Raw genomic sequence first — 14,075 nt, 5'->3', positions numbered from 1 at the left:
GAGCGCCGAGCGGTCGATGTCTTCACCTTTACCCACGGGGACCAGAATCGTATTTATTCATTTATTTATTGCATTTATAATTTCACCGTTTTCTCCAAGGAGCTCAAAAGTGGCGCACGTGGTTCTCCTCCCCCCTCGTCATTTAATCCCCACAACAACCCTGCGAGGTAGGCGAGGCGGCGAATGGCCCTCAAGGTCACACCCAGCGAGTTTCGCTGTGTGAGGATTTGGACCCTGGTCTCTGCCGGGCACTAGTCCTGACGCTCTAACCACTACACCACCGCTGTCTCTCATGAGATCCAATGACGAGTCATGAACATTTTTATCCTGCCCTTCCTGCTTGAGGATGCGCTCGTAGTTCTCTCCAATCTCCCCCCTTTCCTTGCCACCCAACCTACTTCACAGGGTTGTTAGGCGTGCATGACCTGCCCACGCAGAGAGCAGCATGGCTGAGAAGGAATTTGAACCCAGCTCTCTCCAGGCTAGTCTTCTCCAGCAGACGCTGCCGTCCAAAACCAAAGGCTACCTGAGATGGAGTCCGCTCCTCTTAATGCGTAATCTGGGCTCTCAAGGTGCATAGCTGTCAATGTTTACCTTTTTTAAAAGGGAAATTCCCTTATTCCGAATAGGATTCCTCGCAAGGAAAGGGAAAAGTTGACAGCTATGTCAAGGTGTGGTGAGCAATGGGGCAGCGCCATCTCTAAAGGTTAACGGTTATTCGATTCTGGTCTTTCTCCCTCTCTCAGGCTCGATGGACAGGAACGGCACTAAAAGGTCCCAGCTGGTTGCTCCCTCTTAACAAATCCCGACACAGCAAAGCCCTGCCTAGGTTATTACGTAAGAGGAGGTTGCTGGATCAGGCCCGTGGCCCATCCAGTTCCAGCACTGCCTGTGGGAAAACTGGAAGCAGGATACGAGCGCAAGAGCAACTCTCCCCTGAGGCTGTAGCCACAGACAGCTCTTCTCTTCCCTGAATTTGCACCGTGTTAAATCAAGCCTGGAACTAGACATAGATCAGGCGTAGGCAAACTCCGGCCCTCCAGATGTGTGTGGGATATTGAACCCCAAGAACTAACAGTAGCAGCAGAGAAAACATGTTCCCCTCTTTATTTCCAACTTTATTGGGTACATGAAACTAACCATAATTACCTTGAATTTCTGCTTAACGCTCAAGAAAGAAGGGCATTCTCGCTGGCCAGGTTTAATTTAAATCCATCAAACCTCCTTTGGGGAAGGTTCTCAGGCAGGGTGGAAGGAGAAAGAACTTGCCCATGTGTAGACCACCTGGTGGAAACCCTTAAAGGTAAAGGTAAAGGGACCCCTGACCATTAAGTCCAGTCGTGGCCGACTCTGGGGTTGCGGCGCTCATCTCGCTTTATTGGCCGAGGGAGCTGGCGTACAGCTTCTGGGTCATGTGGCCAGCATGACTAAGCCTCCTCTGGCGAACCAGAGCAGTGCACGGAAATGCTGTTTACCTTCCCGTCGGAGCGGTACCTATGTATCTACTTGCACTTGGACGTGCTTTCTAACTGCTAGGTTGGCAGGAGCAGGGACCAGGCAACGGGAGCTCACCCTGTCACGGGTATTCGAACCGCTGACCACCTGATCGGCAAGTCCTAGGCTCTGTGGTTTAACCCACAGCGCCACCCACGTCCCAATATGGAAACCCTTACAAATATGGTTTTCAATTGTGAACTATATGCTGATCTCTGCCAGCAACTTCTAGATCAACTCTGTATCCCCAAATGGAGGTCATACATTTTCAGAGGTCAGAATCAGAGGTCATACATTTTCTATTACTGGGGAATGATCAGGAGCTCACCAAGTCAGTGGCTAAATATCTCTATTTGGTTTTTTGTCGTCAAAATACACTGCAGACGTCTGATCTCCCTGGAGACCAAGAGATATGACGATAGACTGCTCTGCCTCCTTTCTTTTAGCAAATGTTTTGTGCCACTGGGGAAGTGGCAATTCTGCACTGATTTGTTTTGGATGTTGTATGTGATGCCAATAAAGGTTTTACGATACGATACAATTCCCATCATCCCTAGCTCACAGGACCAGTGGTCAGGGATGATGGGCATTGGTAGTCCCAAACATCTGGAGGGCCGGAGTTTGCCTATGCCCGCTGTAGATGCCAAAAAATGCAGCCCCACTTATCCCAACCCAGCAAATGTTGAGCATAGAATTATAGATTCTGGAGGATCCTCCAGTCCAATGCAGGAAAATGCAGACGTGTCAGGGATCGGACCTGCAATCTTGGCGGTTATCAGCACCATGCTCTAACCCAGGGGTCCCCAAATTAAGGCCTGCGGGCTGGATAAGGCCCGAGGGACTCGTTTATCCGGCCCGCGGTGACCCCCACTGCCCGCTCTTACTGGCGCTGCGTGGCTGGCCACTTCTGGGTCAGTGAAGCACCGGAAATAGCTTGTGCGCATGCGCAAGTGTTATTTCCTGTGCACATCCGGGTCAGAGGAGGCCTGTGCACATGCACACCTATTTCCGGTGCTCCTCCGACCCGGAAATGCGCCGGAAATAGCGCACACGTATGGGCACATGCTCTCCCACCCTCCGCACGATCGGCGCTGGAGACACCGGCCCGAGGCACGGTGAGTTTGCTGACCCCTGCTCTAACCAACTGAACTACCCCCCCAACTTAAACCGGTATCCCGGCATCTCAGTGCTGACAGTTTCTCAGTCCCTTGGCTGGGGGGCACGTTCTTTTTTTTGGGGGGGGGGAAATGGGGAAGAGCACTGTGTGCAGCAATACAATGTTAGAGCATGGGTCAGCTGGTGGGAAGAATGAACAGGCCCACGAGGCTGTTTCTGGGGATACCGGCCGATATAGCCTGCAATGTCTAACTTTTCGCAAAGCCCTTCCCAGCTGGGCTTCCTCCGGATTTCGGGTTTCAAAGCTCGGAGGGCAGGGAGGCACATCCCTATGTGTATGTGTGTGTGTGTGTGCGCATACATATATAAAAAGAGGCAGAGGTAATCTTTGGCGATCACAACCTGCGCCAGCCTCCTCCAAAACCACACATGCCTGTCCTGCGTTTAATATGCTCACATACAAAGCCCAATATTTGAGGGAAAGGGAAGGAAATTAACGTGGGGAGAGGGGGGAAACCCCAGCAGTCGTACAATCAAATTGTCTGTATTTGTTTCTTTAATCTAAAAAGGTCCGGGGGTTTGGGGTGGGGGGAGAGAGAGAAAAGATCTCCAGAGTAAAAGGCAAAGCAGACTTCTGTGTAGCTGGAGGTTTCGGCCGTTCATTTGGCACCTTGAGACTCTTAAGAACCACCTTCCTGTCCTGTTAAAATCTTAGCTTTTGGAAAGGAACTTTAAAAAAACAACAACAACCCAAAAAAGGTGTTACAGATGTAGTTTTTTCTTCTTCTTTCTGCAGAAGAAGAAGAAAGACAATCCCGCAAAGGTCGTGCGCCGCGCCTCTTTCAGAGCATCCCGGTTTCCTTATTCGCTGGCCGCCTGTCCCTGTGGAGCCGTGGAAGTGATGACGCTGCCCGTCTGCAAGGGGGCCGCTGTCGCCCCCCTCAGCTCCTCCACCCGAGGCCTCTTGACGTCCGGCTCGCCAGGAGGGTCCTCTTTCGCCGCGGCCTCCGCCGCCTGGCTGACCACGGCCGGAGTGGAGGAACTGGCCTGGGCAGCCAGCAGCTGCAGTGGATTTGTGAGGGCTGGAGGAGGAAAGAGAGGAATGCATTAGATAAAATGCAAAGAAATAGACAACAATAAGAGCACCGTATTTTTCGCTCCATAAGACGCACCCGGCCATAAGACGCACCCAGTTTTTAGAGGGGGAAAGCAAGAAAAAATATATTCTGCGCAGAGCATGTAAGTGGCTCTCGCTTTTCTTGCTTTAAACCCTTCCGTCCCTCTTCCCGCTTCACTGAGAAGCCAGCAGAGCAAGAGCAATAGCTGCGCAGCGCCTCATGTTCTGCTGGCTTCCCAGCAAAGTGGGATGAGGGACAAAAGGGAGCCCTTACAAGGGAGCGCTGAGCAGAGCCTAGCAGCGGCTCTTGCTGGCTTTTCCGGGAGGTGTGGGAAGGGACAGAGAGCAGCCCGTCAGTCCCTTCTCCCACCTCACGGAAAAGCCCCCAAGAGCCGCACACACGCTCCACACGGCTCTTTAAAGGGAGCGCTGAGCACAGCCTCCCGTCTGCATTCGCTCCATAAGATGCACACACATTTCCCCTTACTTTTTAGGAGGGAAAAAGTGCGTCTTATGGAGCGAAAAATACAGTACATTCATTTGTAAAAAAGGAATATACAACGGGATAGACTGGAAGTCTAGTGTGTTGGTATGCATATGATTTTGGGGGAAATTGTTTTTGTTTTTTCTCTTTGTTCTTTCCTCTTTTTTTGTTTCATTTTCTTTCAAGGTATATAAAATTTGTATATAATATTTGTATACATGTTGGAAATCATATTATAGTAAGTCCTGTAATGTAATATGACAACGTTTACCAATGTAATATAAGAACGTTAACAAATAAATAAATTGCATTTTTTTAAAAAAAAAAAAAAAGGAGGAGGAGGAAAGAGAGCGAGAGAGAGGAAGAAGAGCGTCAGCCTCGCCGATGCCGTTTTGTAAACGCACAAGATGCGTTTAAAACTACCTCTTCGGGGAACTGTAAAATAACTAAAAATTATTGTGAAATGATTTTATAATGAAATGAATGTTTAACAGTGGTGTCCAAACCTTTTTCAAAGAGGGCCAGATTTGATGAAGTGAAGGGCTGTGAGGGCCGACCAAAGTTGTTGACCTTTTTATAGGATGGAAGTTGGTGTGGTTTTTAAGATTTTACCCCAGGAAATAAAACTGCTGCAGGGGCTGGATTAAACCGACCGGCGGGCCGGATTAAGGCCCCGAAACGAACAATGGACATGCCAGGTTTAAGATAACTTTTGTTAAAAGTCCAGAAGCCTTTTTTTTACTAGGCGTTACAGGTCAGAGACTTGCCAAAAGAAGAAACTTTTTATGTAGGCCACAACTGCAGCTAGGATACTGCTAGCCCCAAAATGGAGATGTGACGAGATACCAACTACAGAAGAATGGCAAGAAAAACAGATGGAATATGCTGAAATGGCGAAGCAAACCAGAAGACTCAGAGATAAGGACAATAGAGACTTTAAAAAAGACTGGGAACCATTTATGTTGTATCTGCGGAAATACTGTAAAGAAATGGTCTCACTAGCAGGGCTTGACTAAACTCTTACAATTAACAAAACAAAACAGGGTGTTAGAATGATAAGAACATAATAATATTCAATTTAGAGAATGCAGTATCAAGGTATAAAAAATCAGTTATGATTAAATGGGCACAAGATGTAGGTCACAACATTGTGATTATGGAAAACTGACTTAAAATTTACAGATTGTTCCCTATTGAAGGAGAATTACATGAAGATGATGTACAGATGGTACACAACACCAGTGCAGTTAGGGAAAATGTACAAAACTAGTTCAAATATATGTTGGAAGTGTAAGGAAAAGGAGGGGACATTTTATCATATATGGTGGGATTGTAAGGTAATTAAAAAAATTTGGGAAATGATACACAACGAATTGAAGAAAATGTTCCATTTAACATTTGTTAAAAAACCCGAGGCATTTTTGTTGGGGATTATAGGGAAAGACCTGCCAAAAAAGTTGAAAAACATCTTCATGTATGCGACAACGGCCACGAGAGTTCTGGTAGCACAAGGATGGAAGACTAAAGAAACCCCAACTATAGAATCATGGCAAGAAAAATTGATGGACTATGCAGAACTGGCAAAACTGACATATAAGCTACGGGACAAGGATAACTGTGACTTTAAGGATGAATGGGAACCCTTTGCAAAGTATCTGAAGACGCAACAAAGCGAACTGGACTCCTTGGCAGGTTTTGAATAAACATTACCAAACTTTTTATTGATAATAATCAGCTAAATAGTTTGAGGATCTATACAACTTTGTAACATGCAGAAAACAGCATTCTTAGAGAAACCAAAGACTGGAACTGAGGGAAGTCGGGGGGTGGGGTGGGGGGTGGGTCGGTTTTGTGTGGGAGGGGGGAGGGAGGAAAAATGGGGGGGGACAAGGATGATATGTTTTGGGATAATATGTCTTGTTATAATTTTGAATTAAAAAAAAAAGGTATAATAAAACAAGCAGGAGAAAGCAATATGTTAAAAAACCAGATGCAGTTGAGGGAAGTCGCCAGGGTGGGGAGGGGGATTTTTCTTTGTCTTAGACATATTATTGTGATGAAGATGAAAATGTAAAACTAAATAAAAAATATATATATATTTTAAAAAAGAAATATCTCTACATATTGCAGTTGTTTCTTCTATCGCTTTCTCATCTTGGACGCCGCTTTTCCACAGTGAGCCAGCTGTCCCCCCAAAGGGGCTGGCAACCGATACTTGAACCATCGAAAAACACAGAGCGTTGGAAATACAATTGCAAGCCAAACACACAGAGCGCTCCAGTAAATTCAACAAAAAACCAACAATTTGGCACACGCAGAATTAATTTAGTATTATAAACAAACGAACATGTTCCCCCCCCAAACAATTCAAGCTTAAGTACACAAACACAAAGCAAAAGAAGTGTTAACCCAGGGCTTTTTTTTCCAGCTGGAACTCAGTTCTGGCACCTCTTAAGTGGGCACCATTTCCACTATAAGAGAAAAAGAGAGGCGTTCATGTTGAGTTCCGGCACCTCTTTTTCTAGAAAAACAGCACTGGGTTAACCAACGCTAATCCATAGTTATCCATATGGATCATTCATCCAACCCTTGCATTAAGTCAATAGTTAATTATTTAATAATAATAATAATAATAATAATAATAATAATAATAATAATAATAATTTATTTGTACTCTGCCCATCTGGCTGGGTTTCCCCAGCCACTCTGGGCGTCTTCCAACAAAGATTAAAAATACATTAAAATGTCACAAATTGAAAACTTCCCTGAACAGGACTACCTTCAGGTGTCTTCTAAATGTCAGGTAGTTGTACTCTCTGACATCTGATGGGAGGTTGTTTCACAGGGCGGGCGCCACTACCAAGAAGGCCCTCTGCCTGGTTCTCTGTAGCTTTGCTTCTCGCAGGGAGGGAACTGCCAGAAGGCCCTCGGAGCTGGACCTCAGTGTCCGGGCAGAACGATGGGGGTGGAGACGCTCCTTCAGATATACTGGACCGAGGCCGTTTAGGGCTTTCAAGGTCAGCACCAACACTTTGAATTGTGCTTGGAAACGTACTGGGTGCCAATGTAGGTCTTTCAGGACCGGAGTTATATGGTCTCGGTTCATGATATGTAATTGCTTGTGGTTGGCTTATAAACCTTGGTTCATTTTAACTATGGCCTGATATTACATGCAGATACTGTCGCAGATGCTGTCTCTGATGCTCATCAAGCTACAAAGTCACAAGGCAAGAAGATTTGGGAAACAAATCAAACTTTGGAGAAACAAGCCATTGCTTGTTTGATTGCCTGTCAGACAACTCCTGTTTAACATGTAGTTTATGAAATAAACTATGACTTAAAACAGCTGTGGCTAACCAATGCCCTGGACATTTGATCTGCCCCCTCAAAGACCACACTGATTTTGTAGTTGCAGCAATAAATAAATGAATGTAGACACAGCAGTGGGGTATGGCCCAGCCTAACAGTTTAATGGGGGTACATATTGCCTCCTCCCCAGACACCAGGTCAATCACTTGATGAGTCAGGAAGGGATGATAACCCCCTCCAGCTCAGGGAGGGTCTCATCCTGCGCACCAGATGGAGCTGGTAAACAGCTGCCCTGGACACAGGATTGACCTGCACCTCCATGGACAGCTGTGAATCCAAAATGACTCCCAGGCTTCACACCTGGTCCTTCAGGGACAGAGTTACCCCACTGAGGACCAGAGAGTCCTCCACACCAGCCCACCTCGTCCCCCAAGAACATAATTTATTGTTATTATTAGTATTATTACCCGCTCTTCGCCCTAAGGTTCTTCCCTTGGGCAGCAAAAATGTGGAGCTACCACAAAAAAGGCTCTACCAAACCAATTTCTCGAAAAGAAAGTGCCCTAGGAGAACAGGGCCTTGTCCCGATGAGCAGAATTAAAGCCCTGAGAGAACGCAATCCCACGGCACAGATAAGCGAACATCAATGTAATTAACAATACTTATCTGCCAGCAAGTGCTGTTAAAATCAGCGGGGTCCACTTCTGGGCGAAGGCTGTTAGGATTTCATCGTCAAGAGGGGAATTAAGTTCTCAGTGGTGCAAAAGGGAAGAGAAACAGTCTCTTTAATCTTCACCTTCCCTCTCGCAGTGGAATGGGTGCTTCTCGATGGAGATTTGCTAATCACCACTTTCGGCTCGCTGAAGTAATTCCAGGCAACTCCAGGTGATTGTTCAAGGGCTTCGAGCACAATGAGCAATTACCTGGTGCCCGACGCTTCCATCAGGCCTCGTTGGACAGCAGAGGGGCTGTTGGCAGGTTTTGCTTTTTAAAATCTTGTTACCAACACACGTTGTGCGGCGGAGGTGAAAATATGAATTAACCAGTTTTCCTCTTGCTTGGAAAACAAAGAGGCTGCAGCGTCACAAGGACAGAAACACACGCCGGAACCACGAGCCCACCAGGCTGAGACCCTACCTGCCTGTGGACTGTCTTGCCAGAGTGGTGCATGTTCTGGTTATCTCCTGCTTGGACTATTGCCATGCGCTCTACGTGGAGCTCCCTTTGAAGGGGACCTGGAAACTTCAATTAATCTAGAATGCGGCAGCTAGACTGGTGACTGGGAGTGGCCGCCGAGACCATATAACTCCAGCCCTGAAAGACCTACATTGGCTCCCAGTATGTTTCCGAGCACAATTCAAAGTGTTGGTGCTGACCTTTAAAGCCCTAAACGGCCTCGGCCCAGTAGACCTGAAGGAGCGTCTCCACCCCCATCATCCAGCCCAGACACTGGCAGCCTTCGAGGGCCTTCTGGCGGTTCCCTCCCTGCGAGGAGTGAGGTTACAGGGAACCAGGCAGAGGGCCTTCTCGGTAGTGGCGCCCGCCCTGTGGAACACCCTCCCATCAGATGTCAAGGAAATAAACAACTACAGTGGAACCTCTACTCATGTACAGAATCCGTTCTGGAGGTCCGTTCGTGAGTCGATCCAGGTTGCTGGTAGAAGCGCCGTTCTGCGTGTGCGCATTCAGCGGCAGTGCCATTCTGCGCATGTGCAGACGGCGGCAGCCGCTTCTGTGCATGCACAAATTGCGGCAAACCCGGTATTTACTTCTGGGTTTGCCGCGGTCATGAGTCGAATTGTTCGCAAGTAGGGGTGGTGGTAAGTCATTAGAATACATCTGAAGGCAGCCCTGTTTAGGGGAGCTTTTAACATTTGATGAATTATTGTATTTCAATATTTTGCTGGAAGCTGCCCTGAGTGGCTGGAGAAACCCGGCGAGATGGACGTGGTATAAATAATAGATTATTATTATTATTATTATTATTATTATTATTATTAACCCTTGCACTAAGCCGAAGTGGCACTTGGGGGGGACCCTAAAACCAATCACCGTGACACAAATTGTTAAGGGTCATTACAGAGATCTCCAAAGGGTCCTCTCCAAACTGAGCAAATGGGAGGTAAAATGGGAAATGCAATTCCGTGTAAGTGTGTGCAAATCGATGGGTGCACGTCAAGGAAAAGGACCTTAATGTCGCATATATTCCCGTGGGGTCTGGACTGCAGGTGAGCAACCAGGAATGAGGCCAGGGGGACATAATGGAGAGCTCAAGGATGATGTTGACGCAGTGTTGGTTACTGGAAGAAAACTGCTAGGATCATAATGAGGTTCCAAAAATCTCTGGGTCGACCGCATTTGCAATACTGTGTCCAATTCTGGTTGCCTTGCCTCAAAAAGGAGATTGAAGGGTTGGGAAAGGCTGCGGTTTATTGAAAAAGGCAAGTAAGAGGAGAGACATGATGGAAGTTTGTAAAATTATTCGGGGCGTGCAGAAAGTGGACAGAGAAATGCTTTCCTCCCTCTCTCCTAAAACTAGAACTCATGGAAATTCAATGGAGCTGAATGTTGGGAGATTCAGGGCATAGAAAAGAAAGCGCTTCTTCAGGCAACACATAGTTAAATCTATGGAACTCACTTCCACAGGGACAGCCGCCAACCTGGATGGCATTAAAACAGAACTGGGCAAATTCATGGAAGAGGGGAGGGCTATCGATGACTGCTAGCCACAAAGGCTACTATGCTCTGCCTCAACTGTTGGAGGCGATATGCTGTGGCTTCTCCAGAGCCGGGGTGCCACAGCAGAAAAGGCCTTGTGCCAAGAGGCTCGTGTAGGGCCTCCGGCAGAGCTTCTCCTGCTGATCTCAGGAGCAGGCAGGATGAAACAGGAAGAAGCACTCCTCCCAGTATCGCTTCTGTGGCTGAAGGGTGCAGCCCAGACCTCGGGGCCTGAAGACAGATGCCACGGTTTGTCCCGGGAACCCCAGGGGCACGAGGGCAATGGAGAGAAGAGGGAGGGATGGCCTACCGTAAGCGCTGCCAGACAGGCTGTTGGTGGGCACGGCATGCTTCCCGTTCTGCGTCACTGCCCGGACGGGGAGCTGGTGTTGCCCAATGGTCATGGGCGCTGCTTGCTGGAGGATGGTGACTGTTTGCCCCGGGACCCCCTGGGCCATCTGACTGGCCACGGTTTGAATAACTCGGCTGGCAGTGGGGATTGCAGCAAACGCAATGGTTGGCTTCTCATCCATCCCTGCAAAAGAAAGAAAGAATCAACAGTCGACCTGGCTGTTCATTCTGGGTAGAGTCAGAGAACTGTGCTGAATTGTCCCTGTTATTGCCCATGCAGCCTCGGGGGCCTGTTTCCTCCACCCTGTTTCACTTCTTTCCTCTGGATGAGCGGTACAGAAATATAATTTTCAGTAACCCGTGCAATTTCCACCAGTGCCTCTGCAGGGAACGGAGAGACAGAGGGCAGGCCTCACACCCCCATCTCTCAAAGTGAGCTGCAGTAAAAGTTCTCCTTTCCGAGTTCAAGTGAAATGAACGCTGATTGATTCCAGAGGACATCTTATTTATTTACTTGCTTTCTTAGCCTCCGTGGAGACAGAAAGGCCTGACTTTGGGCTATCTGTCAGAGCAGCAGCAAAATCACATACATGCTCAGGACAACAGAGAGTTATTTGGACAACTAAATTTATGTGATGTAATATTGCTTTGAGAGGACTGGATTTACAGCTCTGCAGTTTTGCCTTTGGTTAATTATTCATCCAATCTATTCTGTATTAAATACCAGGGTCTCCCTGCTGAAATACGAGAGGCAGATGTCAGAGCTGCTTCCTGAAGACACACCAGGCCAGGCCAGTGTTTCCTTGAAATGAACGTCCGATCTGATTGTTTTAACTGTTGCGCTTCTTTCTTTTAATTAAGGAGGTCTCAATGCTATTGTGCATTTTAATAACCGACTGATTTTACAGTTGTAAAAAAAGGTAAAAAGGTAAATGATCCCTGGACGGTTAAGTCCAGTCAAAGGTGACTATGGGGTTGTGGAGCTCATCTCGCTTTCAGGCCGAGGGAGTCAGCGTTTGTCCACAGCTTTCCAGGTCATGTGGCCAGCAGAACCAAGCCGCTTCTGGTGCAACGGGACACCATGACAGAAACCAGTGCGCACGGAAACACCGTTTACTTTCCTGCTGCAGTGGTACCTATTTATCTACTTGCACTGGCATGCTTTCGAACTGCTAGGTTGGCGGGAGCTGGGACAGAGCAATTGGAGCTCACCCTGTCGCGGGGATTCGAACCGCCGACCTTCCGATTGGCAGGCCCAAGAGGCTCAGTGATTTAGACCACAGAGCCACTTGTGTCCTGTTTACAGTGGTAAACCACCTAGAAGCCACTTTGGCATATAAGTGGTAGATGAAATTATTATTATTACCATTATTATTATTATTATTGACATGTAGCGCAAATGTCAAATAGAGCAAAGCCTCTACAGCTCAGTGTCTCCAGTCCATATGCTACAACTGAAGGGCGCTATTGTTAAATCCCTTATGAAGAGAGCTTGCCTACATGCTTGAAAATGTACCCCACCCCTAACTGGTTTGCCTAATCTGCAAGGACTCGAGAGCAGCCTTGTTCCAAGATTTAAATCTCTCAGCTGACAGATGGATTGGGTACTTGATTAATTTTAAAAGGGCACCGTATGCCAACCAGCCAAAGGCCTGGCTAAACAGGAACGTTTTCACCTGGCACCTAAAGGCGTAGAATGAAGGTGCCAGCTGAATCTCCCTGGTTTTTTTGTGTGAGTTTACTAAAGCAGTTTGCAAAAGGATAGGCAAAAGCATTCCCTGTGGGGAACCCACATCCCGTCAGGAGTGCTAGGCTACCTCTGGTCTCACCAGCCAGGTCCAAGACGGCTCCTGCTGCTTCGTGGGCGCCCGCGGCCGGCACCTGGTTGGTCAGTATGTACCCATTGGCCGAGTTGGCCGAGGTGGTCACCACCCTGACCATGGTGACCGTGGGGGCCTGCTGGACGACGTGGATGGCGTGCCCCGAAGGCTGCTGAGAGGTCACGATGGAGGCTGGCATGTAGGCCACCGGCTTGGCCACGAGGGCCGAGGGCCGGGGAGGGAGAGCCATGATCACCGGCTGGGCACTCACGGGCGAGCCTGGAAAGAAAAGGAAAAGGGAAAATGGAATAGGAGGGGGCTTCGACCCCAAGAGCACCAGCGCTCAGGTAAAGCAGGGAGGCTGCTGGGCTCCAACTCCTGTCCGCTGCAGCTCAATGACTCTGAGACAGTGATGGCGAACCTTCATTACAGACCGAGTGTCCAAACTGCAACAAAAAAACCACTTATTTATCGCCAAGTGCCAACATGGCAACTTAACCTGTATATCTCATTTTTCCTGTGTGTTTCACGTTCCTTCTTTATGACTGCTGTTGTAATAAATAATCCTTCATAAAAGTTATTGCATTACATTCTTCATTAAATTATCTTTCCACTGATATATAAGTTTATGGTATATCTCAGTGCTTTTTTTTCCCTTAAAAAAGTGTTTAGGGATACTCTCATTTTGACTCAAGAAAGTCACCACCGGGGAGAAAATAAATACAGTTCAAATCGGGGGAAATAAATACAATGGATTTCTTCTCCTGTTAGATTCACAAAATGTGTAGGGGTATGCGTCCCCTTGTGTCTCCACAGAAAAAAAACCACTCGTGTTACTCCAAAACGAAGTTCTTTTGGCTGCTGTTGGATCGCAGCCTCCACAGAATGAATTTTTCACGGAATCATAGAATCATAGAGTTGGAAGAGACCACAAGGGCCATCGAGTCCAACCCCCTGCCAAGCAGGAAACACCATCAGAGCACTCCTGACATATGGTTGTCAAGCCTCTGCTTAAAGACCTCCAAAGAAGGAGACTCCACCACACTCCTTGGCAGCAAATTCCACTGTCAAACAGCTCTTACTGTCAGGAAGTTCTTCCTAATGTTTAGGTGGAATCTTCTTTCTTGTAGTTTGGATCCATTGCTCCGTGTCCGCTTCTCTGGAGCAGCAGAAAACAACCTTTCTCCCTCCTCTATGTGACATCCTTTTATATATTTGAACATGGCTATCATATCACCCCTTAACCTCCTCTTCTCCAGGCTAAATGAATGAAGTCGTGAGATTCAGAGAATCTCATATATGGATATGGTAAAAGTTTTTCCCCTTTATTATTTTGAATTTGTTCTTATAAAAACCAATAAAAAATATTATAACCCCCCAACCCCAAATATTTAAAACTTAAAAAAAAAATCTGCAGTGGGCTGAAAGCAGATTAAAATACACACCAGCATTCTGTGTCTCTCTGCACCAAAACGATTCTAGCAGGCACCGAAAAGAGTACAAGCTGTGACCATTTTGCGCGCTTTCAATTGACGTGCGGAGCATTTTGGACTCAGAAGAGGGTGGGCTTATGCGCGCAGGGACCAGGAACGCCCCCCCCGGTGCAAATCTTGGGCTGCCTATACAAAGAAGGCACCTGCATGAGGTCAATAGGCAGGGAGTTCCC

General features: G+C 47.4%; 1 protein-coding gene across 2 annotated transcripts in view; it reads right to left on the bottom strand.

The window, feature by feature from the left end:
• Positions 1–47: 47 nt before the first annotated feature.
• The window catches only part of FOXK1 (forkhead box K1), an 84,269-nt gene continuing 70,241 nt past the window's right edge, over positions 48–14,075 (bottom strand). The window contains exons 7-9 of one of the 2 annotated variants that reach the window (XM_083585706.1): positions 12,419–12,688; positions 10,549–10,773; positions 48–3,692 (exon numbers count right to left, since the gene is read on the bottom strand). In XM_083585706.1, coding sequence (XP_083441832.1) covers positions 3,472–3,692; positions 10,549–10,773; positions 12,419–12,688 — 716 coding nt within the window. In that variant the 3' untranslated portion in view covers positions 48–3,471. Of the gene's footprint in view, positions 3,693–10,548; positions 10,774–12,406; positions 12,689–14,075 lie in introns of both variants that reach the window. The other variant, XM_083585705.1, reaches the window with a different exon arrangement.

Source organism: Podarcis filfolensis (assembly GCF_964270895.1).
Source record: "Podarcis filfolensis genome assembly, chromosome: 14".
Lineage (NCBI taxonomy): Eukaryota > Metazoa > Chordata > Lepidosauria > Squamata > Lacertidae > Podarcis > Podarcis filfolensis.
Note: the sequence above shows the minus strand (reverse complement) of the source record. Positions and strands in the feature narration are given on the sequence as shown.